Below are 27,056 nucleotides of genomic sequence, written 5' to 3'. Positions count from 1 at the left end.
AAATATTAATTGCCTTAGCTATTGATACCACAAGCATAATAATCATAACACCGCGTCGAAACCACGTTTGACCATCCTAATGCGGTAGGCTTTTGCTGCGGTCAACCTTTCGTTTGTGAGGCTGACTGTTTACAACTAGTTATGTAGGCATACTACATGTCACATGATCAGAGAAGAAAGAGGACGAATTTTTTTTAGAAATTTCCTTAATTCATTGCAAGGAAACGGGAATCGTAACTAAAGTACAACCATGAGAGCCTCCCTGACTTTTCCCCTGTATCATGATCATCATGAGAAACCAGATCTAGGTGTAAGCCCCTGACTACCACCGAGAAAAAGAAAAGTTAAAAAAAGCAGAAACGCCGGCCCAAATGTCAATCCCACTTTGTCCTTTTAATCGACCTCCTCGACAGTGGGGCCGTCGTTGTCGTGACCGCCACCGGGAGCGCCGCCAGCGCCAGGGAAGCCACCCGGAGCACCGCCGGGGAAGCCACCAGGGGCGCCACCGCCAGGAGCGCCACCAGCACCGTAGAACTTCATCATGATCGGGTTGGCGATAGCCTCAAGATCCTTCTGGTGTTCCTCGTACTCCTCACGAGTGGCCTGTTGGCTGTCGTCGAGCCAGGCCACAACCTCCTGGATCTTGTCCTCGAGGGCCTTCTTGTCGGCAGCGTCGAGCTTCTCGTCGACCTTGGGGTCGCTCAAGGTGTTGCGGAGAGAGTAGGCGTACGACTCAAGGCCGTTCTTGGCCGATACACGGTTGGCCTCAGCCTCATCCTCCTCCTTGAACTTCTCAGCCTCCGCGAGCATGCGCTCGATGTCCTCCTTCGACAGACGGCCCTTGTCGTTGGTGATGACAATCTGGTTGGTCTTGCCGGTGCCCTTCTCGAGAGCGGAGACGTTCATGATGCCGTTGGCGTCAAGGTCGAAGGTAACCTCGATCTGGGGGACACCACGAGGGGCAGGCGGGATGCCGGTAAGCTCGAACTTGCCGAGCAGGTTGTTGTCCTTGGTACGCTGGCGCTCACCCTCGTAGACCTGGATCAGGACACCAGGCTGGTTGTCCGAGAAGGTGGAGAATACCTCCGACTTCTTGGTCGGGATAGTGGTGTTGCGGGGAATGAGCTTGGTCATCATACCACCGGCAGTCTCGATACCGAGCGAGAGAGGAGCCACATCGAGCAGCAGGATCTCGTTGGTCGACTTGGAGCTAGTGTCGCCAGACAAAATGGCAGCCTGGACGGCGGCACCGTAGGCAACGGCCTCGTCGGGGTTGATGGACTTGTTGGGCTCCTTGCCGTTGAAGTAGTCGCTGATGAGCTTCTGGATACGGGGGATACGGGTAGAGCCACCGACAAGGACGATCTCGTGGACCTGAGACTTGTCGATCTTGGCGTCGGTCAAAACGCGGTCGACGGGCTGCAGAGTGGAGCGGAAAAGGTCCTGGCACAGCTCCTCGAAACGGGCACGGGTGATCGAGGTGTAGAAGTCGATACCTTCGAAAAGCGAGTCGATCTCAATTGAGGTCTGAGCAGACGACGATAGGGTACGCTTGGCACGCTCGCAAGCAGTGCGCAGGCGACGGAGCGAGCGGGCATTGCCGGTGAGGTCTAAATGACTAACTTAGCTACATGTCCATGAATCCGTCGGCCGTGGAATACAAAGAAATGTGGAATAAAACTCACCCTTCTTGTTGCGGCGCTTAAACTCGTTGGCCAGGTGGTTGACGAGGCGGTTGTCGAAATCCTCACCACCCAAGTGAGTGTCACCAGCGGTGGACTTGACCTCGAAGATACCCTCCTCGATGGTGAGGAGAGAGACATCGAAGGTACCACCACCCAGATCGAAAATCAGGACGTTCCGCTCGCCCTCGACCTTCTTGTCAAGACCGTAGGCAATGGCAGCCGCAGTGGGCTCGTTGATGATACGGAGGACGTTAAGACCAGCGATGAGGCCGGCATCCTTGGTGGCTTGACGCTGAGAGTCGTTGAAGTAGGCGGGGACCGTGACAACGGCGTTGTTGACGGTGTCACCAAGGTAAGCCTCGGCGGTCTCACGCATCTTGGTCAGGACCATGGAAGAAATCTCCTCGGGGGTGAAGGTCTTGTTCTCGCCCTTGAACTCGACCTCGATGATGGGCTTGCCGCCGCGCTCAATGATCTTGAAGGGGAAGTGCTTCATGTCGGCCTGGACCTCAGCATCGTTGAACTTGCGGCCAATGAGGCGCTTGGCGTCGAAGACCGTGTTGTGGGGGTTCATGGCGACCTGGTTCTTGGCGGCATCTCCAATGAGGCGCTCGGTGTCCGTGAAGGCCACGAAAGAGGGAGTGGTGCGGTTACCCTGGTCATTGGCGATGATTTCGCAACTGTGAAAAGACGTTAGCATGTTGTTAAGACGCAAATTCTGGTGTTTTCGGCCGTTCAACCAATTCCTACGTTGACAAGCAACAGGCGAGGCCAGACCTCTCTATGCGCGGGGCAAACCCGACAGCTTGGGAACCAATTGATGAGGTCGGTCCCCTGTGCACCAGGCACAAGCACCAACCACAATCAACGAAAGATGTTCCAGAGCCGGGTTGACGCCGAGCGGAAAGCGATCTGCCCATAACACGCCCAAGGTAATTCTAGGAGAAAGAGGAAGTTTTAGAACTTACCGATCCTCACGGAAGACACCCACACACGAGTAGGTGGTGCCCAAGTCGATACCGACCGCGGGTGCCATCTTGTCTGTTTTTCGCGTTGTGCAGTGATGGGAAGTCGATTATGTGCAGTGCAAACGGTCGTGGTTTGATCCCCAAAGGAAGAAAAAGCCGATGCAAAGTTGTAGATGGGTTGAAGAGAGAATGGGTGGATGGAGGAGGTGCGAGTGGAAGGAGGGGCAGAAAAGCTTTCCGAATTTAAGCGCAGCTTGAATTTGGGCTGAGATTCCACGACCTTCGGTGGGGTTCTCCCACCCCACTACACAAAGGTACCGCCGGCTACCTCTGGATTGGCCTGGCAACCCCTCGCCCCCTCCACACAAGACTGGAATATTCCAGTGGCAGCCTTGCTAGTCTTTGTGTTTCTTCAGCGCCTCCCAACAGGTCTGTCCGTTGGTCACCAGATGACTCTCTACCTTTCTAGAGGGACCGGGTCGTTCATCATGTGCCTTTAAAGTAAACATCACTTGAAATCTCGGTCACAGTTTGCAATTTCCTCTTTTGGACAGCTTGCATTGATGGTTGGGAGCCCCTTCACCTACGAATAGCTCTGAAAGGATCCTGCCAAGCTGCCGAGGAGCACCTCACTGAAACTTGGGGATGCTGATACTTAGACGCCGCCACCACCACCGGGCATGCAGACTGCCCCGCCAAAATTGAGAGGATCCGCTTGCCATCAGCCGGGGGGATGAAGACGCCCAATCTACATAGTAGAAACATGGAATACAATTGATTTGGTTCAGCAGTATTAATCCGCCATTTCAAGCCGTTTCCAGCCGTTTCCGTCGAGCACTGGCGCTTTGCATACCTCAGGAGGGGTGGGATGAGGCGCGGCAGCCGCAAGCATCGACACAGCAGCCAGGGCAGCAGGGCAGCAGGCACGGCAGGCTCCACTTGGATGTGGCGTTACTGCAGGACATTCACACTTGTACCCCCAGGTACCCCTTAAGAACCCACCCACGATCTTGCAGCATCTTTGGCCCGCCTCCCTCCTGCAGCTCACTCAGCTTTGGGTGCCTGAAGTTTTTCACAGCATGAACTCTTTGTTTCCCATTAACCGCTAGCACCTAAAAGAAAATGCCCAACGAACCGCACGTGATTTGCGAGATGACCAAGCCAAGCTTTCTTTGGCCTTGATTCAACACAGAAGCGATTTAGAGGTGCGATGTTCCTCCCCTGAGGCCGAGTGATTTCTCTGCTTTGAGTCGGCGTGGAGTTTCTCAGCGTCATCTTTTCAGCGACCCCCGCCACCGCCAAATGAGGTCATGGAATTGGCGATAAGATAAAGATTTTCTGCCCCGCAGTTGGCCAAAAAAAGCGGCACACCAAAACAGATACCTTGAGTCCAAGCTATCAACATTCGATCAAACCTCAACTGATTTTGATAGTTATACCTGGGATAGCTACTCAGAACCCTAATATTCCTGTGGTCTTGGTATTGCTTTTTAAACCCTTGCTTCACACTACCGACGCCTTGATTTATGATGTGCCCTCTTCTTTCACTTTTGTAGAAAAGCGGGGCATCAGGGTACTTGGTGTGCCGCGTTTTGCGAGGCGTGCGAGGTTAGGAGGTTAGCTCCTTAGGTACTCGCTAGCTAAGCTGTGGGAGAGCGGGGCATCGCTGTGTGCAAGGATATATGTGCGCTTACTACGTACCTGGGAGAATTTTAATTTACATTTTGCGTTGATCAACTTTAGAAAAACTGTCAAACAAAGAACCTACAATTCCTCGATTCCGAAACAGCTCCTTTAGACGTTTCATACAGCCGCCACCATGTTGATCAAGGAGAGCTTTGCAGACGTGCAGACCTTGGCCAACGGCAAGGAGAGCACAATGAGTATGTCCTGGTTCAACTACAGGGTTTATCACAGGAGACATGGGCTTGGACTTCTATGGTGATGGTGAACTCACAAACGCCTGCTAGGGATCTTTTTGTTCCATCCCACCATTGCAGGCTATCCCAATGCGTGAGTCTTGACATCTTGATTCCCTCGCGATGTCAGAGCTAATATCACTCTTCAGTCGCTTTCCAGGGGTTGTTCTATTCAGTGAGATTTACCAAGGTGAGATAGCCTTCCCTGTTAATATTTTCACCACAGACGAGTACCTGACCTGGGACAGTGACTGGCCCTGTTGCTCGTTTTGCCAGGCAGATTGCTGGCCAGGGCTACATTGTTGCCGCTCCCAGCAGCTACCATGATTTTACCGGCCCAGAGCCCCTAGCGTACGATGTGCCAGGCACGGACAAGGGAAATGAGTGGAAAATAACAAAGGTAAATAATCCAGGGTCTTAGGATTTGCAAGTCTAGTTTTTAATGTCGAAGCTTCCAGACCCTCGATTCCTACGACGAAGACTCAACCAAGTCGGTGGACTATCTTCTTTCCCTCCCGACATGCACTGGCCGTATCGGAGCCACCGGGATGTGTCTAGGCGGGCACCTAGCCCTCCGTGCCAGTGTATGTCCTCTTCCTCCCCTCCTTTTTTCTCTCCTTTTTTATTTCTAGATTCCCACGCGAAACCCAAGCTAAACCACCTACCTACCTACTCCCCAGCTCGACACCCGCATCACAGCCTCAGTCTGCTACTTCCCCACGGACATCCACACCCGCACTCTCGGCCCGCACAACGGTCCCGACTCCTCCCCCACCCCTTCAAGCACCAACAGCCCCCACACCCTCGACCGCCTCCACCAAATCCGCGGCGAGGTCTCCCTCATCTTCGGCATCAAAGACACACACGTGCCCGACGCCGGCCGCGATCTCATCCGCGCCAAGATGCGCGAGGCCAAGACGACGTTTAGTTTTCATGAGTTTGCGTGGGCGCAGCACGCTTTTATTCGTGATGAGCTTAGTAAAGGCCGGTATGACCCTGCTGTGAGCCGGGCGTGCTTTGAGGTGTTGCTGGAGGTGTTTGGAAGGGTATTGAAGACGGAGTTGGGGGAGGCGGAGGGGGGTGTGCCGGAGGTGGAACATGTTTGTTGATTGGGGATGGGAGGGCTATGAGCTGATGAAGGAGGAACAAAGGAACTTTGACCTTGGAATGGACTAATACATACGCCCTGAGGTTTACACTCACTCTAAAATGGGTCTATAGCAAACAATGTCAAGAAACCTTTAGGTCCGTTTGCCATCTATGAAATAATTGAACTCCATAAAATGATCATGCTACACAGTGTTCTCTCCCCTCTTTCTAAAAACAGTAGTTTAAACAAAAATATGTCTGTTTGTACGTGGATGAAAATTCCTTGTTCCATTCCAATTCTCTTCTGAGTTCCGGTTTTCCCATTTCATTCACCATTACGGTTTGTTGGGCAATATGAACCCATTCCCGTATCTAACGAGAGGCTCAGACAATCCTGCCTAGTTCCTCCTCATCAAAACGACGAGTCCCAAAAAATCAAATTCTACCCGCTCCCCCCGGACCCGTCGGCCCAACCTGTCCCTGACTAGATCCCCCTTGCTGTTGTGGGTGGCTCACACTGGTCCCTCTCTGCCTCGCCCCAACAAGCGGCCGCCCACCAGCTCCGGGAGGCGGTGACCCCGGCTGCAAGTGCGTCGGAGACGTCAGGGTTGGTGACGTCACACCCCCCGGATACGTGCCGGGTTGCTGCTGATGTTGTTGAACAGTTGTGTCGATGGGCGTCGGACCCTGGACGTAAGGCTGCTGGTGTTGGTGTAGCGGGTGCTGCAACGGCTGCTGCTGCACGTTGTATGTGCCCCAAGCCCCCGTGGGGGCGCTAGCACCGGCCGGTGGAGGGGAGGACATACCGGCCTGGCGCTCGACGTCAAAGGACCGTTTGCCGCCGCCGGGGCGGTTGGACGATGTGGATTGTGTGAGATGCACACCCGGCAAGCTGGGGTCTTCGTTAAGGGCGTGCGGGGGTAGAGTTTCGCCGGCTGGGCGGCGGCCACGTTGGGATTCGCGGGCACCCAAGTTTGTACTCGAACCGCTGAGGATGTTGGAACGGCGGGAAGCGGAGTGCGCGAGGTTAGCGCCGCCGGAGCCGGAACCCACGTCAGATGGTTGGCGGCGGTCGGACGAGGGATCGCGGCTGGTGGAGAAAGTGAGGGTGTTATCGTAGCCCCAGTCGTCGAGGGCCTCGACTACGGCATTGCGGGTGTTGATCTGGTCGGCGGCGCGCTGCTCGGCTGCAGCGGCTTCATCAGCCGTGGCGGATTCCTCAGCGCTTTGGTTTGCTAGCTTCTTCGCCGTCTTGGTCTTCTCAGATTCAGCACGGGCGTTGGCGGCATACTCGTCCGTGACGGCAACGCTGTATGCGGGGTTGGCGGGTCCGCCGAGGGCATCACCGCCGCCTCCGGGGGCGTTGATGGGCACGCGACGGAGGGCAAGCGTGAGGGCACACATGAACTTGGAGCGACGGGTGGCGCGGACGGCGTCGTTGTGCCAGTTGGACTTGTGCTTGATGGCAATCTTGAGCGTCAACTTGTCGCAGTCCCCGACACCGCCGACACCGATGGCAATATCCGGTTGGAAATCGCGGTTGTTCTCTGGGGCGCGCACAAACTGCTCTAGCTCGAGGCGTAGTAGCTCGATGTCCTCAAACGAAGTGTCGAACGAGACGTTGACGTCAATAACTTCCTTCATGGCCTTGCTTCGCGTCACGTTCTCAACCCAGGCATTGTTGAGGACAATGTTGGGGACCTGGACGACCTGCATTTTGTCGATGCGGGTGAACACGGTGTAGAGCAAAGAGATCTTCTCAACAATGAGCTGCTCCTTTTCCGGGCCCACGATATCCACACGGTCGCCAACATCGTAGGGGTGTTTGACGAAGAGGAAGATGCAAGAACCGAGGAACTCCTGGGTGGTAACGGCGAAGACGAAGGACAGCGAGAGCAACGTGGTACCAGCCGTAGTAAGGGTGGCGATGAAGCTGCTTTGGAAAACGGCCACTAGATTGTGTTAGCACAAATTTGAAGCCTGAACTTGAGGCAGGAAAAATGGGAATGGAAAAAGAAGAGAAGAAAAAAAACGTACAGAAGATGATGATGACGATAATCAGCACAACAAAAAGAAGAACCTTGTCGAAAACCGCAAGAGCCTGGCTGATATCCTTCATGCTGTGCGCAATAGCCTTGCGCTCTTTACCAGTTTCAACCACCTTGCGGATCATCTCGTCCAAGCTGATATCCCCATTCTGGTCGGCATCGATGGCATTGAAGCACTCCTCGGCCTCCTCGCGGTGGGCGGGGCCCATGACCTCAATGATATCGTCCATCGAGAGGGCCTCCTGGCCCTCGACGACAAAGGACATCCAAATACGGCGGGCCATGGCTTCGGAGCTGCGGACCTTCTCAAGGGCCTCGACAACGATGGAGTGGGCCGAGTTGGGGTTGAAGACCTGCTTGCCGGTGATCTCCGAGGCGATGTTGCCAAACACAGAGGTGATCTTGTCCCCGAAACGGCCGACGTCACCGACGAGCCTCATAGGCGCGGCTGCGACACCTTGCTTCCCACTGGCCTTGTTCCGAGCGAGCATGACCTCGATACTATCGTTGATGACATAGTCCTCTTCGGCAAACTCCGGGCAGTACATGGGGAAGAGCGTGCGGGAGGCCTCGTACATGAGGCCGAGGAGAAAGATCTCGCGCTTGGAGTCGTGGATGCGGTTGGCAAAGGAGCGCTGGTGGTAACTGATGCTGATCAGTTGCACCAAGAACTTCTCGCCGAGCAAGACGGCGGACGAGATGAAGAGCGAAAGCAGGATGCGGACGATGACGTCGGACCACGAGCGATTGGCGCCATCCCACATAAACTTGAACGACAGCCACGAGGCGAGGCCCCAAAAGAAAAGCGAAAGCGGTATTTCGAGCGCGCGCAGGACGGTGGCGTACTTCCTCGTGCCGGAGCTGATGACGCCGCAGAAGAACATGAAGATGAAGGGCAAGATATGAGCGACCATCTTCCCGGCCCAGAGGGCCAACCAGGAGACCTCAAACCAGACGAAGAGTAAGAACAGGCTATGGCGGTGGCCGTCGCCGAGCGAAACCCGGTCCTTGTCCCCCGTGAGAGGGAGGACAATGATGGGAACCGCAAGCAGGAGAACCACGGGGACGACGTAGACGAGGTAGCGCGTAAGGACGGAGAAGCCGACAATCTTATTGTACAAGCGACCCATGGCGTTCAACGAAGCCTCGTCGCTGCCGTCGCTGTTCGAGCGTTGTAGGTCGCCGCGGACGCGGCGCCTGCCGGCCGGGCCGCCGACGGCCTTGTGGAAGAGGGCGTGTTTCTCGTCCATATTCTCGGCGTTGACTCGGCGGGTGCCAGTAGAGCTGGCGTTGGACTTGATGGTCCGGAGGGGAATATCCTGCATCTCGGTGCTGTTGGCACCACCCGAGATCTGGACAAAGCCCCGATTCCCGGGTGATCTGGTCGACCTAAGGGACATTGGTCAAACCCGCAAGGAAGAGGCACGGGTGACGATGGGTTGTGAGTGTCTCAGCGGCGGGGTCTATTTGTACTTCGTCTCAAGTCGACTGTGTTGTACCGCGTCGAGGTTTCAGGAAACGCCAAAAAAATATTAAAGCGGAAAGCGCGAGAAGAAGTCTAGCTCCTTAATGGCACCCGAAGAAATAAAATAGAGTCTAGAATGAAGGGGCCAAAGGACCAGAAAAAGAATCGATGACGAGGCCGAAAGAAGCGACTGGATTCTAGAATTCGTAGAGTGGAATCGAGGTGCGGCGTTCGAGGAGGATGCCAACAGCCGTCAAAAGTCGCACACAAAGGACTCTTTTTTCTGTCAATGGCATCGACCGTTGGGCCGTTGTCAATAAGACGGAAGTCAACGAGGGCGAGGTGGTCCGAAAAAAAACGAGAGTACTTCTGTAAAAGAACAGAGCAAGAGAGTGTGTGTTTGTTCGCTGGGAAAAGAGTGGGTTAACGAGGGGATGTGCAGAACGTCACATTAGTGTGGATGTATGCCGAAGAATAGAGAAAAGAGAAGCCCTAGGGCCTTCCTGATCAGTTGACGAGGGAGGGTGGAGGATGAGGGGAAGCAGGGAGACCTTCTCGAAGATCGACAACTTTTTGGGGGGGGTTCGGTTTTCTTTCCTGAGTTGCATCCGGGCCATGTCCCCTCGGCATGGCCTGTGGCACCCTGCATCTCGATTGGAAATTTCCAGCTTCCAAGCCCACGACAACACGAAGGAAAGGGGTGCCAGCCGATTGGACCCTAACAGCCCTTGGTCAAGCCAGGTTCCATTCCGTATTCCACTCCCGCTGGGCCGCTCCCGGAAAAGGCGTTGTCTCGAAACAGTGCTGCCGAGATGCCCTAGCGCCGCCATCAGGTACCCGCCAGCAGCCCGTGAGCAGGGACTCTTCCATGGCGGCCATGTTCGCCATGGTGGGTTCCTTCCCTCGTTCCCCTTGAGACCCCAGAGCTGGCTCGATTGGTCACACAGGTTTGCTGGGTTGGCGGTCCTGGGCAGGGGTTCAGAGATCTCCGGCGCAATGGCTTGGCAGGATTGGGCCAATGAATGGCGGGCTGAGGAGAAAACCCAAACGCGAAGGCCCACATATTTTCTTGTTTCATGTTGGAAGCCCCGGACGATTGGACCATTCGTCACAACCGGCAACGGAAGCCCCTTGTTTGCCTCTGAAAAAAAGGAGTTGAAAAAGAGGAGCGAAAACCGTTCGGATCTTCTCACAGCACACCAACATGATGAACGTTAGGATCTAGGGTCTTTGGAAGAGAGACAACGGTCGGCGGAGAAGGTGATCTCAAGAGCAAAAGTTGAAAAAAAGTTGACGTCTCTCCACAGTAGCGTTCATCAGACACGACAATGCTCTAAGCTGGATCAGACGATCAGAGCTGAAGGATTACCACTTGCCCATCAACAAACAACCAACATTTTCACCTTGTCCCCTCGTCAATCAACACGAACGAGACGAGGGAACGACAGCCCGGCCTCATCTTTGTGTCTCAAAGCCATTGGCCTGTAATGCGGGGGTTTGAGGGTCCGCATGGATGATATAACGTCATGAGGCTTGCCTCGACCCTTGAATCGAGCTGCGATCTGCGTTTTGTCAGGCGAGAAGCTCGGTGGGTTATCACGCCTTGTCACCTTGTCACGCTTGTGTCCCCACAAAAAAAAAAGGCACACCAAAACGGCACTGTCCGACTCCGTAGTTAAGTGACAATTTGTTTGAGAGCTTGTCTGGCCCACCGCCTGGAGCCTCAGTGGCCCCCAAAAGGAGGCTGAGTTGGATCCTGACTGGAGAGAAAGTTGGTCTAGACTCGGGATTCAAAGGGCACAGACGAGCACCAAAAAAAGCCAAGCAACACGATCATTTTCGGCGGGAGGGCAAATACTGAAACTAACTGACTCGCCCGTCGCACCAACATCCCGTGCGACAACTTTGACGGCGGGCGGGTTCTACGAAGTGCTGATGCTATATCCATATGTGATCTGTCTCCATTACAACCCAGGCGCGACAATCCACAGACCTCTCTAACTCTTCATTTTAGAGCGCGGCCAAATATCCGGTCGGCGGTAGGCGGTCATCGGAAGCCACAAATTCGACCTGGGGAAGTCGTCCCGGGCCCCGGGCTTGGCAACCGGGCCGGGCTATCTCAAATGTTCAATTACCCTATGTCATAGGGTAGGTAGCCGACAAGTACTTTGTAGAGGTGTTAAATCGCGTCTCATTTGACTCAGGGCCGTGGTTGCAATACATAGTAAGTAGCACAGCGTGTTAAAGTTGGCGGTTCCACGACATTGTATGTATGCCGGTTGCAGGTGGCCGTGATGAGTGTGCCAAGCTTTTGTGGTCATAGCTCCCCTGGAGCTTTGAGGTGTTGAATTCTTCTACTTCAACAACGACCAGAACGAGCATGGCGCCTTCCATTTTCACGCCCACTACGGTTTAATAAAACACATGTAAATTTCAGCATTTTCTACCACGATCCTAGCTAAAATCTGATTCAACACATCTCGCATAATGCGACCACCGGCCCGCCTACGGTGCCCCTTGCACACCCACTCCCCCCTCCTTCGAATTGCCCCACGTCTCCTCATATCGGCCTGTGCTCGCCCATGGAACCCGCCAACAACATCAACAGCATTAACAAGATCAACAACCTTCTACCATACCACCCGCACCCTCTCACAGCAGACCCCTCCTCCAGCCGTAGACCGCCCCCAGACCACCGCCTTCAAATCGACCCCCGACCTCCGCCATATCCGTGAGAATCCCGAGCTCTACGCCCAAAACTGCCGCGACCGCAACTACCATGCTGCCGCCGAGCACCCAGCACGCATCACCGAGCTCTTCGCCCAATGGCAGGCCAAGCAGCGTGAAGGCCGCGGCCTGCGTGAGCGCGGCAATCTCCTCCGTCGCCAACTAGCCAACCCGGGGACGTCACGCGACGACGCCGACGAGGATGCCGCCGGCTTCCGCTCCATGTCCCGCGACCAGCTGCTAGAAGAGGGCCGCAAGGTCAAGGCAGGCCTGGCCGACATCGAGGAAGCCGAGTCCTCCCTCACCGCCGAGATGCACCGCCTAGCCCTTGCTATTCCCAACCTAACCAGCGACCTCACCCCACGCGGAGCCGAGCCCACAGTGCTAAGCTACATTAACGACCACCCGGAACCGGGCCCGGCGCCGTCTGACCGCGTGTGGCGCTCCCACGTCCACATCGGCACCGAGCTAGGCATCCTAGACTTTGCCGGTGCTGCCCAGACTTCCGGCTGGGGGTGGTATCACCTCCTCGACGAGGCCGCCCAGCTCGAGCAGGCCCTGATCAACTACGCCTTAACCGCCGCCACTCGCGCCGGCTGGCGCCAGGCCAGCCCCCCCAGCATGGTCTACTCGCACATCGCGGCCGCCTGCGGTTTCCAACCCCGTGATACCCACGGCGAAACCCAAATCTACGCCATCGCCCAATCCTCCGACGACGCAGCCCGCGGTAAGCGCGAACACTGTCTCGCCGGCACCGCCGAAATCCCCCTGGCCGGAATGAAAGCCGACACCATCCTCGACGAAAGCGACCTCCCACTCAAACGCGTAGCCGCATCCCGCTGCTACCGCGCCGAAGCCGGCGCTCGCGGCGCTGACACCAAAGGTCTCTACCGCGTACACGAATTCACCAAAGTCGAGCTCTTCGCCTGGACCCCGCCCGACGCCGACGCGACCCAAGACCTCTTCGACGAGATGATCGATCTCCAAACCGAACTCCTCGGTTCCCTCGGCCTGCACTGCCGGGTCCTCGAGATGCCCACCGCTGACCTCGGCGCCTCCGCCACGCGCAAGTGCGACATCGAAGCCTTTTTCCCCTCCCGCCGCGACCGCAACGAGGGCTGGGGCGAAGTCACCTCCGCCAGCGTCTGTACCGACTACCAGACCCGCCGCCTAGCCACGCGGGTCAAGATGGCTGCGGGAGGGAAAACGGCGTTTCCCTGGACTGTCAACGGGACGGCGTTGGCGGTGCCGAGGGTGTTGGCGGCTATTTTGGAGAATGGGTGGGATGAGGGGGAGAAAACTGTGGTGATACCGGAGGTGTTGAGGCCATGGATGGACGGAAGGGAGAAAATTGGGCCGAGGCATAGGTAGATATGTAAGGGGAGAACGGCGTGGCATGTATTGTACGAAAAGGAATGTAAAACAACCAAATGATGGTTTCAGTGGCCATTGAGGAATCAAGTGTTTCTACTAAGAAACAAACCCAGTTCCCGAGGTCCCTAAGCGCCTACTATATAAGACCCACTCAGCTGAATTTCGGTAACTTAGCGGACAAGACAAAGATATCACTGTTCTATTCTTATTAACTTAGAGGTCGGTTCTTCCTCCTCGAACACCTACCTGTCGAGTGGAAAAAGTTAAATCTCCGACCAACCTTCTGGTTAAGCCCGAGGCCTCAGATCATCGCGCAACATATCGAGAGGAGGTAGAGGAATACGAAATATCACGCTTAAAGCCCTATGCTTATTCCTAAGCATATATAGAACGTATCAAACCTCTGTTAAACCACTTTCGCTTGACAATATTTCGATGTTTCACACAGGGGTCACAAGCTCGCAGCAAAAATAATAAAGGTTATCGTCAATATCCATATTAACTCAGTCAAGCTATCCTATCCATACATCGGCGAGACCCCAAACCAAGGAGGAACCCAATAGCGCCTCCAGCACCAAGACAAAATCACACCCATAAACCGCACAGCCTACTACTACTCAACAAACCACTGGCCTTCCCACAATCGTATTTGGTGGCAGGGTGTGTGGTAAAATGCAGACGTGTTGTGACATGATGATACGTAAAAATAAAACGTGAATAAAAAAAAAGAGACAAAACATACGAGAAAGGGAAAGAGCTAAACAAAGGAAAAATAAACCAACACACCACCGCCACGCTTAAGCAACACACACAAGGTCCTCCGCAATCCCTGGCCAGTTCCCAGTTCCCATCGTAGCATCGTGCTTCCTCATACCCAACCAAAATCAGTCCATCCACCCACCAAACCCCCTATCATAAACCCTATAATCACTCAGACATTCATTCCTTCCCACTCAACTAGCTGCCGCAACCGGCACGCCCGTCTCAATCACTCCCACTGGGTCATCCCCACCAGCATCCACGCTCCCTTCACTTTCCCTCCCAACCACACTCTCCGTCCAGTCGCTCGCCGCGTCGTCGATGTCTCCATCGCCCTTCCGCTCCTCCTCACGGCCCTCCTCGTCCGCAGGCGTGATCACAGTCGTACCATGGCTCGACCGCCTCAAACTCCTCAGATTCCGTGCATCCCCTTCCTCATCCTCCCCGTCCATATCCACTGCATCCTCTCCGAGGTCACTGAAGCGGTCCTCCTCTGCATCCAGGAAATTCTGCTCGTCGTCCTCCGTCTCGTCGCCCCGTGGGGTTTGGTGCTCACCCGACTCCGTAACGGACGAGGGCGTAACCGAGATGTTCACGATGTCGGGCTCTGAGGTGGTGGTGATGGTAGGTTCCGAAATGACGATGTCCACCGGCGGTTTTGATGATGATACATCACGCTGCTGGTGTTCATGATACGCATCCTCCTCGCCCTCGTGCAAGCGATGGCCCATGCCTGCGTTCTCTTTATCATCCTCACCCATGCCATCGCCGCCCGCAGCCTTGAGATCCCCGTAACCCTTTGCCGCACCAACAGGCAGCGCAGGAACAGGCGGCGCCCAGGTCGACTTCCTCAGCCCCCTTGCAGCGGCTGCGCCGCCGGCTGTCCTAACGCTCTGGCTGCGCTTCATGCCGCCCGAGGGGACATTGTTAGTGATCTGGCTGAGCGACAAAATTCGCCGGTTTGAGGATGCTGGTGCACCGTTGGGCGTGTTGGCCTTGCTGCGCGCCGACATGGCCATGTTGATGGCGCTGCGGGATTTGCTGTTGTTGGCAGTCCCCGAAGAGTTACCGTTCGCCTCTGGCGTTGCTTGAGCAGATCTCTGGCTGGAGGTCACACGCTTGCGGCTCATCGTGTCGCGGGTGCTGTTAACGTTGCCGCGGTTCGTCTTGGCCATAAGCAGAACTCGGGAGTGGTCCATGACGCCCTCCAAGATCCGGCGCTCAAGGCTCTCGGCGCGCGCTTCCATGTCGTGGAGTTCCTCACGGCGAAGACGCAGGGCGGTATCCAATGAGGACAACTCGGCGTTGAGACGCGTCTTTTGGCGGCTAAGACCTTCTTGTTCAGACCGTAGCGCTTCCAGACTATCCTTGATGCGAGACTCATCCTCCTTGAGCGTGGCCAGGAAATCGGCGCGGAGGAGCTCTTGTTCCTCGCGGAGCGCAGCGTTGGCCTCCTTGAGATGGGTTTCCTCTTCCATAAGGTTAGCCAACAACTCAACCTTGAACCGCTCCTGTTCCTCCTTGAGGGTGGTCTTCATCTGCTCCTGCTCCAGTCGTAGTGCCTCATTAGCCTCGCGCAGCCGCTGTTCTTCCTCCTTGAAGGTCGCGGCGAAAGACTCCCTGAGACGCTCCTGTTCCTCCCGGATATGGGCATTCGACTCCTTAAGAAGTGCCGCTTCGTCGTGGAGATTGGCGAGGAAGGCATCCTTGAGATTCTGGTGTTCCTCGCGCAGGGCCTCGTTTATTCCCTTGAGGCGGCCCTCTTCCTCACGGAGGCTGGCGAGGAACTCCTCCTTCAATGCGTCTTGCTCCCCTTTGAGGGCGACGTTGCTCTCCATTAGCCGGGCCTGCTCGTCCTTGAGGCTAGCCAGGAACGTCTCCTTCAGCTGCTCCTGCTCCTCCTTCAGAGCAACATTGGTTTCCATGATCCGGGCTTGCTCCTCTTTGAGAGCAGTGAGGAAAGTGTCCTTGAGCTGATCATGTTCCTCCTTGAGAGCCACGTTTGTCTCCATGAGACGAGCCTGTTCCTCTTTGAGGGCGTTGAGGAACGTCTCCTTCAACTGCTCCTGCTCCTCCTTCAGGGCAGCATTTGCCTCGGCCTGACGTGTCTGCTCCTCCTTCAGGGTTGCCATGAACGTTTCCTTCAAGAGATCGTGCTCGTCCTTCAAGGCGACGTTCGCCTCCGTAAGACGCGCCTGCTCATCGTGGAGGGCAGCCAGGAACGTCTCCTTCAACCGAGCCTGTTCGTCAATCAGGGTGGTGGTCGCCTCCTTGAGCCGGAACTCTTCGGAAATCATGTTGGAAAGGAACTGCTCATTGATCTTGCTCTGCTCTTCCGGAAGGGTAACCGTGATCGCTTCCTTCAACCGTGCCTCTTCGTCGCGGAGGGTGGCTAAAAGAGCCTCAACCTGATCAATCTCCTCCCGGCGTCGCTCCAGTGTGATCGTAGTCTCCTGGAGCGTCTTCTCTCGGTCCTCGTGCTCATCGGCGATGCGCTGAGTCTGGGCGGCAAGGAAGGCGGCCAGTTCGGCGGCAGTGGCCTTGACCTGCGCGTGGACTTGGTCAAGTGTGTCGAGTTGCTCGAATGCTTTGCCAGCCACCAGGGTATGGCCGACCAGAGTATCGAGCTTCTCATGCACCACCGTGTCGTCATACTTCTCAGGCGGCGGGGGCAACAGGGGGTTTTCGACCCGCTCCTGAATCGCCAGAGTTGACGTCTTGAGGTTCTCGTAATGCTGGGAAAGGGCCATCATGACTTCCTGCACACTCTCCAAGATCTTGGGCTGGTACTCTGACACTTGGCCGTGAAGACCGTCTACCTTGCCAATGGCCTCCTGGACCTGTTCGCGGGTAAGTTGGTGCTCGACCTTGTTGTCAGCATGGTTATCGTCCGACTTGGTGACCAGCTCATCAACGCGCTCAAACACCGTCTTGGAGGATTCCTCCACCTTCTCCATGGACTCCGTAACGGCACCGCCCAGCGTGTCGACCAGGGATTTGAGCTCCTCCGCAATCGTCTTCGTCTCAATCATGGCCGCTTCCATGCCGGAATCCCTTTCCTCGCCCTTGGCGGCGCGCTCGTCCTGCGTCAGCTGGAGTTCTTCGTGCTTGGTCATGAGCTCGGCCATGCGTTCATCCAGCTTGGCGAGCATTGATTCCGCAGCGGACTGGAGCTTCTCGTCCAGCTCCAGCTTGACGCCGACAAGGCCAGTCTTGGAGTCCTCAAATTCAAGTTTCACTGTGTCGAGGAGTTCCTTGACATCGTCGCTGATGTTGTCGTTCTTGCGAACGCTCTCGCCCAATGCGTCGAGGATAGTATGGATCGAATCGATACCCCGACCACCATCCTCGAACTTGGACCGCACGAGTGACTGGAACTCATCCAGGGCAGTCTTGACCTCGGTTACAGCGACGCTCACACCGACAATCTCCGCCTGGCGCTCCTCAAAGCCCTTGATATTGGCGTCAGCTTGAGCGTCCAACTTGTCCTTGACATCACCGAGGCGGAGCTCTAGGCTCTCAAGGTCCTCCTTTGACGGCAGATTGACGAGATCGACCTTTTGGATGTGTTCCACGAGGGACTTGGTGTCGAGGCACACGGCCTCGACAGCCTCAACATCCGTCTTGGTGATCTTTTCGGGATCTTCGAGGGCCTTCTCGTGGCGCTCCTTCATCTCGTCAAAAGCGGCCACAACCTGGTTCACGAGCGACTCGACCAAAGCGACATCCTCCTTGCGGGAGAGATTGTCCATTTGGGTGGCCAAGCCGCCCAGGCTCTGCCGGGTGTCGTCGAGAAGCGACCCGAGGGCATCGATGTGCTCTTTGCGCGAGATGACATCAAATTGCGAGGACAGACCGTTGACGCTTTCACGGGCTTCGAGAATTAGAGTCTCCAGGCCATCGATGTGATCCTTGCGGATAGCCTGCTCGCCGTCCATGAGATCGTCCAGACGGCCCTTCGTATTCCGGAGAATGGTCTCAATAGCCTCGACATCCTCCCTGGAAGCCGCATCGGTGCTAGATCGCGGCAGGGGCGCAGGTCCCTTCGAAGCCAGATCATCCACCGTCTCCTGGATCTTGCGAATGCTTTCTTCCAAAGCCTCCAACGGTTCCCGGTTTGGCATGTTGGAGACTGAGGCCGTGACGTCGCGAAGCACCTTCTCCATCTCAGCGAGGTCTTCCTTGGACAGGGAGCTGACTTCCGGCTTTGGAGTCGACTCCAGGGCCTCGACCTTGATGCCAAGCTGAGTGATCAAGGCCTCGAGGTTCTTGATATCGTCATGCTTGAGCATCTGTTCCGTCGATTCGATTGCCTTCGTGTCATTGCTGATGGTGGCCAGAGCACGGTCATTCTGCTTCTCTTCACGGAGGGAGTCAATGTCGGACCGCAGGCTCTCAAGTCCCTCCTTCAGCGCCTCCAGAATCTCATCGTTCGCGGTCAGGTCGGCCGGCTTGTCGCGGAGGTTGTTTAGGCTGGTACGGATGTCGCCCAATCCCTCCTGCAGAGCGTCCAAAATTTCGGTAAGCCCAGCAATCGGTCGGCTACTGATCTCCGACCGTAGGCCTTGGAGTCCTTCCTGGAGGGCTTCGATGAGCTCCTTGTTGTTGAGCTGCTGGGGAGCTGCTGGGACCATGGAGGAGTTCACAATATCGCGAATAGAATCAACCTCACCCTTGAGGAACGTACGGGAGTTGTCTGAGGAGCGTGTGATCAACTCAGTCAGATCCTCGCGGAATCCATCCAAGGTGTCCAAGAGCTGGTCGACGGCCTGCTCCGAGCCGGAGTCACTCTTGGCACGGTCGACATAGTCTTCCATCTCCTGACGCAGCTTTTCAAAGCCATCCTTGGTCGCATCGAGGACCTGCTCGGTGCCTAGGGCGTTGGCAGCAATGTTCTGCTTTGTCTCCTCGGATGCCGCTTTGATCTCGCCCTGCAACAACTCCTTGATCTCCTGGAGGCGTTGCATGACATCGTCGCTGTTGCCGCTTCCTGGCGCAGCCAGTGCGGTGGACTGGATGGCGGAGAAGTCAAAAGCGTTTAGCTCCTTCTTCACCGCGTCTCCGAGGCCAGTGGAGAGATCCAAGGAATCGAGGCCCTCTTTGACAGCATCAACCACATCCCCACGAGACAGGTCTGGGCCAGAAGAGGCAGCGACGGCGGCCGAGGAGGAAGGAAATTCGAAGGACTCCAAAACCTCCTGGACCGCATGGGCGACATCCTTGGAGAGATGGGCCGTATCGAGACCTTCCTTGACGGCACTGACAACATCACCGCGAGAGAATTCAGGCTGAGAAACAACGGCGGAGGAGACAACGGAGAAGTCAAACGCCTCCAACGCTTTCCTCACAGCCTCGCTCACGTCCTTGCTGAGGTCCACGGACTTGAGCCCTTCCTTGACAGCGTCGGCCACATCCTCGTTGTTGGTAGGTAGAGCGCGAGAGACGTCGGAATGAGGGACCAGAGCGGAAGACGAGTGAGCCGAGTGAGCCGAGGAGAAATCAAAGCCCTTGAGAGCTTGCTTGACGGCGTTGGTGACGCTGTTGTTGAAATCGAGGCTCTCAATCCCTTCCTTGACGGCATCGGCCACATCCACCCTCGAGAGATCCGGCCGGGGAATAGCAGCAGCAAAGTCGAAAGACTGAATACCCTGCATCACCACCTGGAGCACATTCGTAGGGAGATCCGAACTCTCGAGACCTTCCTTGACCGCGTCCAGGATGTCGGACGACAGATCAAGCGACTTGAGGCCTGACTTGACGGCATCAGAGACGTCCCCTTTGGATACCGACTGTGGCACCAAAGCGTTGGAGTTGACAGTCGAGAAGTCGAAACTGTGCAATCCCTGAGTAACGGCGTCGAGCACGTCGCTCCGTGTGACCTGGGAAACGGGCGCGGGCGCTGGGGGGGTAGGGAAGTCGAATGAGTGGAGGCCTTCCTTAACGGCATCCAGCATATCCTCGCGGGTGAAGTCGCTACCCATGCCCGGCGCAACGGGGAACTCGAATTCTTCCAGACACTCCCTGACAGCGTCGAGAATCTCATCCCGAGACAGAGCGGGGGGTATCTCCACCTTGGGAGGGACGTAGTGCTTCAGACCGTCCGTAACAGCCTGGAACACTTCGTCCCGGGTGGCCCCGGGAGGTCGGTCGTCCCGAGGGGCGTAGGCGCGAAGCCCCTCCTGCAGACAGGCCAGAACCTCATCCCTCTCCAACCCGATCTGCTGAATCTCAATCTCGGGTTTGTACTTTTCCCAAGCATCCTTGACGGCCTGGACGACGTCCTCCCTACGAAGTTCGGGAGATCGTGGCTTGGTGGCCTGCGTGTCCTTGAGGGCTGCACGAACGCTGTTGTAAATCTCCTTGTAGTCGATGGAAGACTCGCGTGGGGAGGCTGTGCCCGTGGACTGCCGACGGTGCTCGCGGAGCAGACTGTTCATTTGCTGGCTCATTTCGGACAAGCCTTCTTCCACAACCCGAGCCATCTCGGCCTTGGTGACGCCTTCGGCTCCGCCAGGGCTTTGTTCGGCCACTTCATCCAGCCGGCGGCCGATCTCACGACCCATACCAAGAACCTCGCCGCGAAGCTCTCGGACGAGCGCTTTGGTCTCCGCTGTAAGACCGCCTCCCTGCGCTACACTATCCTTGACACTGCGGATGGCCTGGAGAACATCGTCGCCGAGTCCGTCAGCGCTCCGGGTGCTCCGGGTGTCCTGCCTAGGAAGTATCCGCGAGGACTGGGAGGCTGAGGCTGCCTGAAGGTAATCTAGGGCGCTCCGGCGTGATATGGTGTCGTCTTCGTCAAAGCTCCAATTCCGGCCACGGTTGCTCCCATCAGCCCCGCCCGCACGCGGGACGACGGCCTGTTGTTGGTTAGACTTGAGGAAGCGAAGTAGCTCTTCCACCTTAGCGGCCGAGGCCATGCCGGAAAGCCTGTCAGCCAGCTCAGCCAGACGACCCAAAAGCATCTCCTGACCTTCCCTGGTACCCATATCCCGCATGATTTTGTCGAGTAAACCCGAGGTAGCGGCTGGTGGGGCGTCCGAAACAAGAGAAGGAGTACTAAGTAGCGACTCCCTGTCAAAGGAAGCCGCAAAGCTATTGGGGGATGGTATTCGGGGTAGTGAGAACGGTCGCGCCGTCTTGGAGAGCGTGGGCGACGAAGGTGGATGCCGACCCTCCAAGAGCAAAGGTCCCCCGTAAGGATCCCTGGTGTTGTTGGCGGCCCTCGCCTTCGCTTCAGCCATGAGTTCACGAAGGCTCTTCCGGATGTCCTCGTCACGGGTGTTGGTAGCCTCCTTCAGGCTAAGCAGGTCAGTGGCATTGTCCCTGCTCCGCCTGCTGAGCAGTGACATCTCTTTCTGAAGGGTGGTGGCAATGTCGGTCAGAGAGAGGATCTGGCTAGACAAAGAATCTAGCGAGCCGGGGGGCTTGACGAGCGCCTTGGAACCGTTCGTGATATTAGCGAGAGGGTTTTCAGGTTCTTTTAGCGGCGAGACGGGGGCGCTGTTGCTACTGCTGCTGATAGCCTGGGTGCTCATGTTCTGGAGAGCCAGCATGGTAGCTGACTGGGGTGGTGCGTTCTCGCCGAGGATGCTCGACTGAGGTCGTCTGAGGGCGGTTGGGCGGATGATCGGGGTCAGACTGGGCCCCGGTACCGGTGTACTTGTGGCCGACCGGTCTTGCCTCTCATCGCGCGGTTCCACGAAGACGTCTCGGGTGTCCCGCCTCTGGGGAGTACTTGGGCGGTCCATTTTCTCTGGGGACCTAGGTACGGACTGGGGTGACTCGCGGCCGCTGGCGGACTCTAGCATAAAGCTCATGTCTTTCACGGATGCGGGCTGGAGGGACTGCATGCGGCGGTGGGATGACGGTCGCAGCCCGGATCGTTCCGGAGACGCATCCACGCGCTTGGGGAGGTGAGGCACCAACGCCGCGTTCTCACGGGCCTTTTCGGCCATAGCGGCATGGGCCGATTGGATCGCGGACGAGGTGCCTGTGCGGGAGACCCCAGGAGATTGGGGGTTCAGAGGAAGCGGAGGAGGGGCCCTCTCGGGGTCAGAGCTGTCCCACCTACGGCCGAGTTAGCATGCGCCGGCTAGGGCTGGCTTTCTCGCCCACTTATTAGGTATTGTAGGGTTAGTTAAACTTACATGGGAACCAGGGCGCGGCCAACGTCAATGGATGCAGCATGTTGGTGCTTCATGGGCCGGTCCTGGTCTCGAGGGGCGTCTCTTTCGATAGATGGCATTATGACGGTGGTGATGGTAATAAATGGAGTTGTGTTGTTAGATATGGTACCCTGTACCTCGTCCTGAAGGTGGTGTTGGGACGAGTGATAGTCGGGCGAATGGGGCGCTGCAGCGCAGGTGCGGTGCGGGTATCTTGTGTTGATGGTGCTGAGGTGGGTTGTTGTTGTTGTGATTGAAGGCTCGAGCTTGAGCGTCAAAAGAGGGAAATAGTCTCTCCCTCGCCTGGTATCGAGTTCCAGACTCCGCCAAAAAGCCGACCAGAGAAAGAGAAAAACAAGGACGGGCAGCCAAAAAAATTGCAGGTCAAGTCAATGCAGACGCAGTGCGGACATGATGCTCTCGCAGGGTATAACGGGTCATAAAGTCGAGGAAATTGTAGAAAATGGAGGCTTTGGTGGTGACGGTAAGCAGAGACGACCAAAAGTCGATAATCAAGAGGAGGGGGGGAATGCGGTCGCGGGGGGATGCAGGCACGATTTGGTCCTGATTTGAGGCCCTGCGTTGGCGCTCTGCGGGCCAATTGCCTTGCCCTCCCCTGCCCTGTTGTTGATTTATTTGGGTTCCCCGAGCAACCGAGGAGGGTGCGACCGGGATGTCCCCTGCAGCCCCTCGCCTTCGAAGCTGGAAAGCTCGGACCACGGGAGCTCCCGTTTGCAGAAGCGACCCACGCAGCTGCGCTCTCAGCTTCCACGACCACTCCGAGAGCTCTGTTTTCACCGCCTTCATACACAGAAGATGCGGTCTCGGACAGTTGCAGGAGGACCTGCAGCTTCAATTTGTTGACCCAATTTTTTGGGGAAATTTTTTTAGAGGAATCTAAATTTGTTGTATTCCAAAAGTCCCACCCCAATTCTCACGCCATGTGCAGATCTGTCTTGGCCGAACCCTGCTAGGTTTTGAAGCTGTGACGACGATGGCTCTGGTGGGTGATAGCGGGGGCGGGGGGATGAAAAAGGTGCCGATCTTGTGTGACGAACCAGCTGATTCGGAAACATGCGAACTGTTCTCAGTGAAGCCCTTAGTGGATGTCAACAGTTCAAGCTGATCACCGATCCATCTCTTCGTCGTCTACGTGTACAAAACCTCAACTCTGATATATGTGTATACATGTGTAACATATGTATACAACACAAACATTACCCGCAAGGATGACGCCCGAGTCGAACCAAGTCACCACTATATCCAACAAACTCGTCTGGACAGCTAGCCGCCGCCCTCGGGACCTATTTAGCCAAATGAGCTAGCACGACTAACCACTAATCCAAAATCTTGGCCTCTGCCTTGGCCGGCCGCTGCCCAAAGATGGTGCTGCCGACGCGGACCTCGCCGCTGCCCATGGCCACAGCGCCTTCGAAGTCCTCGCTCATGCCCATGCTCAGTTCTAGCTCGCGCTGCAATCCGAGCTCCTTGACTACTAGGTCCCGCTGTCCGGCTAGCACCTTGAAGTCCTCGTTCTCTGTCTCCGCCGTGGTAGCCACGCTCCGCGCGATGGCCCCAATGGTCATGAGCCCGAGCAGGTGTAGGCTAGGGCAGTCATTCACAATGGCACGGCAGAGCGAGACGACGTCGGCGCCCGGTGCACATCCGGACTTATTTTCTTCACCAGATGTGTTGACCTGGACGTGGATGTTGAGTTTCTGAACGCTGGGGTCTGTCTGGATCTGCTCCCCGCGGTGCTTGTCCAGCAGCTGGGCCTTTTTGAGGCTGTCGACGCTTGATACGCACCAGACGTTGGGGATGCGAGCGATTTCCTTGCAGCGGCCTGTTGGCGAGTCAGGGAATTGTGGTTCACGATTGATAAGTCATTAGACCCGGGACATACCAGACTGGAGACCGCCGATAAAGTGCCACTGAATGGTCCGGGGTAGCAACTCGGCCTTCTGGGCTAGCTCCTGGGAGTAATTCTCGCCAAAATGGAGTTGGTTGACCGGTGCCCGATGGAGAGCTAAGATGTCGTTGACGGGCTTGAGCTTTGAGACTGCGACGAGGCGGACCTTGAGTCACGGTTGTCAGCACACGTGAGGTGAGGAAAGAAGAAAACTTGAAGAAAAAAATACGGAGACAGAGAAAGAAAAAACAAACTTACGGCCCGGCCCTTCGCGACCGCAGCTATCCGTTCATTGACGCCCTGTATCTGTGAAATGAGAGCGGATGCTCGGGCTGGATCGACCTTCATCTCTGTCTCGCTCATAGTGGAATTGAGTTCCAGGTTGCGTTGCGACTTGGGTTTGGCAAGAGCGGGAGGGCGGCAGACGGCCCACTGTCTTACCCCAGCTTTCTTGCGGGGCATCCACGCCAAAAGATAGTAGCTATACGTAAGGCCACACTGTATTCAGTGCTTCAATCTGGAACCGAATCGGCCGCCATCCTTCCTTCCTTTTGCATTTCTTGTTCCCAGATTAGGTATCTGAAAGCAGGCAACAGCACCACCTTGGGCAACGGCGCCATCCTCGCCATCAAACCGGACTGCGTCCAGATCGTCTGTGAGCCGGTTCTCCGGACTATAACCCCCCCCTCGGATGGATTGGCAAACCTTTAAAATTTGGCAAAGTTTCAAAGGTCTTATCCAAGGCAACGGGAGGTTTCCTCCAAGCAATCGCGCCGCAGCGGTTTCTCTCAATGGATTGATGATTCAGCTCTCACTGCCCACTCACGACCATGACCGGCCTATGGCGTGTGGGATCTGACGCTCACTCGACGGCTGGGTGCATCCAGGCGCAGCGGGCAGCCCGAGATTTCGCTTGAGATTGGACCAAGGCTGGCTGGCCCATTTCTGGTCCATTTCTGAAACTGTGGGCGCGATTGGCACTTTTTACTTGTCCGCCTGTCTGCTTGTGTCTGTTCTCGTGCCCGAGTGTGCAGCCCATTGGCCTTCGTCTGTTGGGATTGAGCCTGGACTCCAACTCTGAGCCAATCCCAAGACACTTGAAGGCATACCGTCTCCTTTTCGGGCCCGGGGGCTTGGAACGTTCATAAACAGCACAAGGTCACGCTCCAACGGCGTCCCCCGCGCCTCTCGGTGTTCGTCGAGTGTGCCAATTGCCCAAACCTTCCTATGTGCAACTCTAATTTATCACCAGGTCGGCGGAAGCCACCACGAAGGAGGTCATCCGGCTCTCGCACCCCGTTTCCGCCTCGCCTACGCTCAACCATATCGGCTCGGCCACCGCTTCCTTTGTCACCACCACCATCACCACCACCATCACCGCTTCGCTCAGCTCCCATATCCAAAATGGTGGGCCCCGCGCCCATCCCGCATCTCCCCTCGGAAATATGGCTCATGGTTCTCGAGTGTCTGCCACCATCCTTCTTTCAACAAGACATTGGCCGGCTGGCCGTTTCCAAACGCTGGTATAGCCTCGCTTTCCCCGCCTTCTACCCGCGTATCGAGTTCACTCCGCGTGTCATCAGCCGCCTGGTGCACCGCAAGTCTCCGGCGATGGACGAGACACGAGCCATGCTGCGCAAGTCGCTGCGTTGTGTTGATATTGTGCTCGACGGGCTCCCCGAACAACCTCCTGCCCTTCCCGATGAATACGAACCCGACACCGACCTCGTCTGCTTTAACACGCCGGCAAACTTGGTGCGCTTCTCGGTGATGCTGCTTGAGTATCGTGAACTGAAAACAGTGCGCTTCGCCGCCCGCTGGCCCAATCGCGCCTGGCCCGCCGATCCGTTGCAAACCGACTACCTCAACATCCGTAGTCTGCAGCCGTATCTCAGCGTGTTAACCCACATCACCTCGCTGGACCTGGATCTATGTGGGACCGATATCCTCGGCGAGGACGATGGCGTCGCGGCAGCGGGAGACGACGATGATAGCGACAATTCCGATGACAATGACAATGACAATACCGACGCCAGCTCTCCGATACACTTCTGCAATTTCATCCGCCCTCTGCTCTCCCGGCTCACCACCCTCCGCTTACGCATGCGCAGTATCTGCGCACTGGCTCTCCAGCCGCTTGCTGGCCGCCCTGTAACCGTGCGCAACCTCTCCCTCAGCCTCTACCTCGGCCGCGTATCCGAGAACAACCCGAAACTCAACGCCAGCCGCATGTGCCCTCGGCTGGGCCTGCGCGGGTTTACCCGCAATGTGTCTCTGCTTGAAATGCAGTCCGCCATGCGGGAGTTGATCGAGGACATGCCTGTGGCCACGCCCGTGTCTACTAGGGGTATGGGCACGGGTCCCGGTATCGCGCCTGGGCCGGGTCGGGGCCGTCGGGCAGAGATAGTACACCTGGCGCCCAGCGGCGAGGTACACGTGTGGGATGCCGCGACCGATGTGTGCGTGAGGGACGTATCGGTCGAGCCGATGCGGCTGCCGCTGTGCTTCGAAGCGAAGCTGCCGGATACGCCATGCTTCTTGTACATGTGATGGTGAGGTTGAGGTGTCCGAGAGAGGGCCCAGAGACGTCACCATGATGGGACGGTGCTCCCGAGCCGACACGTAATACCAAGCGTTGCTGCGTTGCGTTTCTTTACGAAGCTTAATACCCGTGCCCCAGCGTGGCGGTCCAGGACCTGGCGGCGGATAGAAAGCATTAATACCCAAGTCTACATGTTCAGAAACAATAACGTGTATCCCGCAGTGGAAGGTGCGAAATTGTGGATGGAATGCAGTCGATTGGCCTTTGGCTCCTATTGTTTATTGTCGACACAATAGGTGTTCTGTGAAACGATTTTGGTTCCTTCCTTGAACGGTAACTGATATTGTCTCCCACCAACCCGGTCTTCCTTCATCTCTTATAACTCCCACATCTCACAGCAACA

At 56.4% G+C, this 27,056-nt stretch overlaps 7 protein-coding genes across 7 annotated transcripts; 3 read left to right on the top strand and 4 right to left on the bottom strand.

The window, feature by feature from the left end:
• Positions 1-393: 393 nt before the first annotated feature.
• On the bottom strand, positions 394-2,721 carry C8A04DRAFT_12947 (heat shock 70 kDa protein; the record flags this gene model as incomplete). Its single annotated transcript, XM_062777526.1, has 3 exons — positions 394-1,610; positions 1,686-2,365; positions 2,654-2,721. 3 exons carry the CDS (start codon positions 2,719-2,721, stop codon positions 394-396), a joined length of 1,965 nt encoding a protein of 654 aa, XP_062636181.1.
• A 1,751-nt stretch (positions 2,722-4,472) lies between these two features.
• Positions 4,473-5,681, top strand: C8A04DRAFT_12949 (Alpha/Beta hydrolase protein; the record flags this gene model as incomplete). Its single annotated transcript, XM_062777527.1, has 6 exons — positions 4,473-4,536; positions 4,624-4,666; positions 4,722-4,762; positions 4,821-4,972; positions 5,031-5,156; positions 5,253-5,681. The coding sequence occupies 6 exons, from the start codon at positions 4,473-4,475 to the stop codon at positions 5,679-5,681; spliced, it is 855 nt and encodes a 284-aa protein (XP_062636180.1).
• Positions 5,682-6,096: 415 nt separating this feature from the next.
• C8A04DRAFT_38022 (Mechanosensitive ion channel-domain-containing protein) lies at positions 6,097-9,109 on the bottom strand (the record flags this gene model as incomplete). The annotated part of the gene is made up of 3 exons (XM_062784085.1): positions 6,097-6,360; positions 6,406-7,613; positions 7,699-9,109. 3 exons carry the CDS (start codon positions 9,107-9,109, stop codon positions 6,097-6,099), a joined length of 2,883 nt encoding a protein of 960 aa, XP_062636179.1.
• A 2,552-nt stretch (positions 9,110-11,661) lies between these two features.
• On the top strand, positions 11,662-13,272 carry C8A04DRAFT_29575 (uncharacterized protein; the record flags this gene model as incomplete). Its single annotated transcript, XM_062781056.1, has 1 exon — positions 11,662-13,272. One exon carries the CDS (start codon positions 11,662-11,664, stop codon positions 13,270-13,272), a length of 1,611 nt encoding a protein of 536 aa, XP_062636178.1.
• A 956-nt stretch (positions 13,273-14,228) lies between these two features.
• C8A04DRAFT_12918 (uncharacterized protein) lies at positions 14,229-22,282 on the bottom strand (the record flags this gene model as incomplete). Its single annotated transcript, XM_062777510.1, has 3 exons — positions 14,229-15,967; positions 16,226-22,104; positions 22,185-22,282. 3 exons carry the CDS (start codon positions 22,280-22,282, stop codon positions 14,229-14,231), a joined length of 7,716 nt encoding a protein of 2,571 aa, XP_062636177.1.
• A 1,257-nt stretch (positions 22,283-23,539) lies between these two features.
• C8A04DRAFT_38019 (uncharacterized protein) lies at positions 23,540-24,474 on the bottom strand (the record flags this gene model as incomplete). The annotated part of the gene is made up of 3 exons (XM_062784084.1): positions 23,540-24,045; positions 24,106-24,277; positions 24,370-24,474. The coding sequence occupies 3 exons, from the start codon at positions 24,472-24,474 to the stop codon at positions 23,540-23,542; spliced, it is 783 nt and encodes a 260-aa protein (XP_062636176.1).
• Positions 24,475-25,515: 1,041 nt separating this feature from the next.
• C8A04DRAFT_29572 (uncharacterized protein) lies at positions 25,516-26,661 on the top strand (the record flags this gene model as incomplete). Its single annotated transcript, XM_062781055.1, has 1 exon — positions 25,516-26,661. One exon carries the CDS (start codon positions 25,516-25,518, stop codon positions 26,659-26,661), a length of 1,146 nt encoding a protein of 381 aa, XP_062636175.1.
• Between the last annotated feature and the right edge of the window lie 395 nt (positions 26,662-27,056).

The sequence above is a fragment of the Dichotomopilus funicola genome (genome assembly GCF_033296635.1).
Source record: "Dichotomopilus funicola strain CBS 141.50 unplaced genomic scaffold C8A04scaffold_40, whole genome shotgun sequence".
In the NCBI taxonomy this organism is placed as follows: Eukaryota; Fungi; Ascomycota; class Sordariomycetes; order Sordariales; family Chaetomiaceae; genus Dichotomopilus; species Dichotomopilus funicola.
Note: the sequence above shows the minus strand (reverse complement) of the source record. Positions and strands in the feature narration are given on the sequence as shown.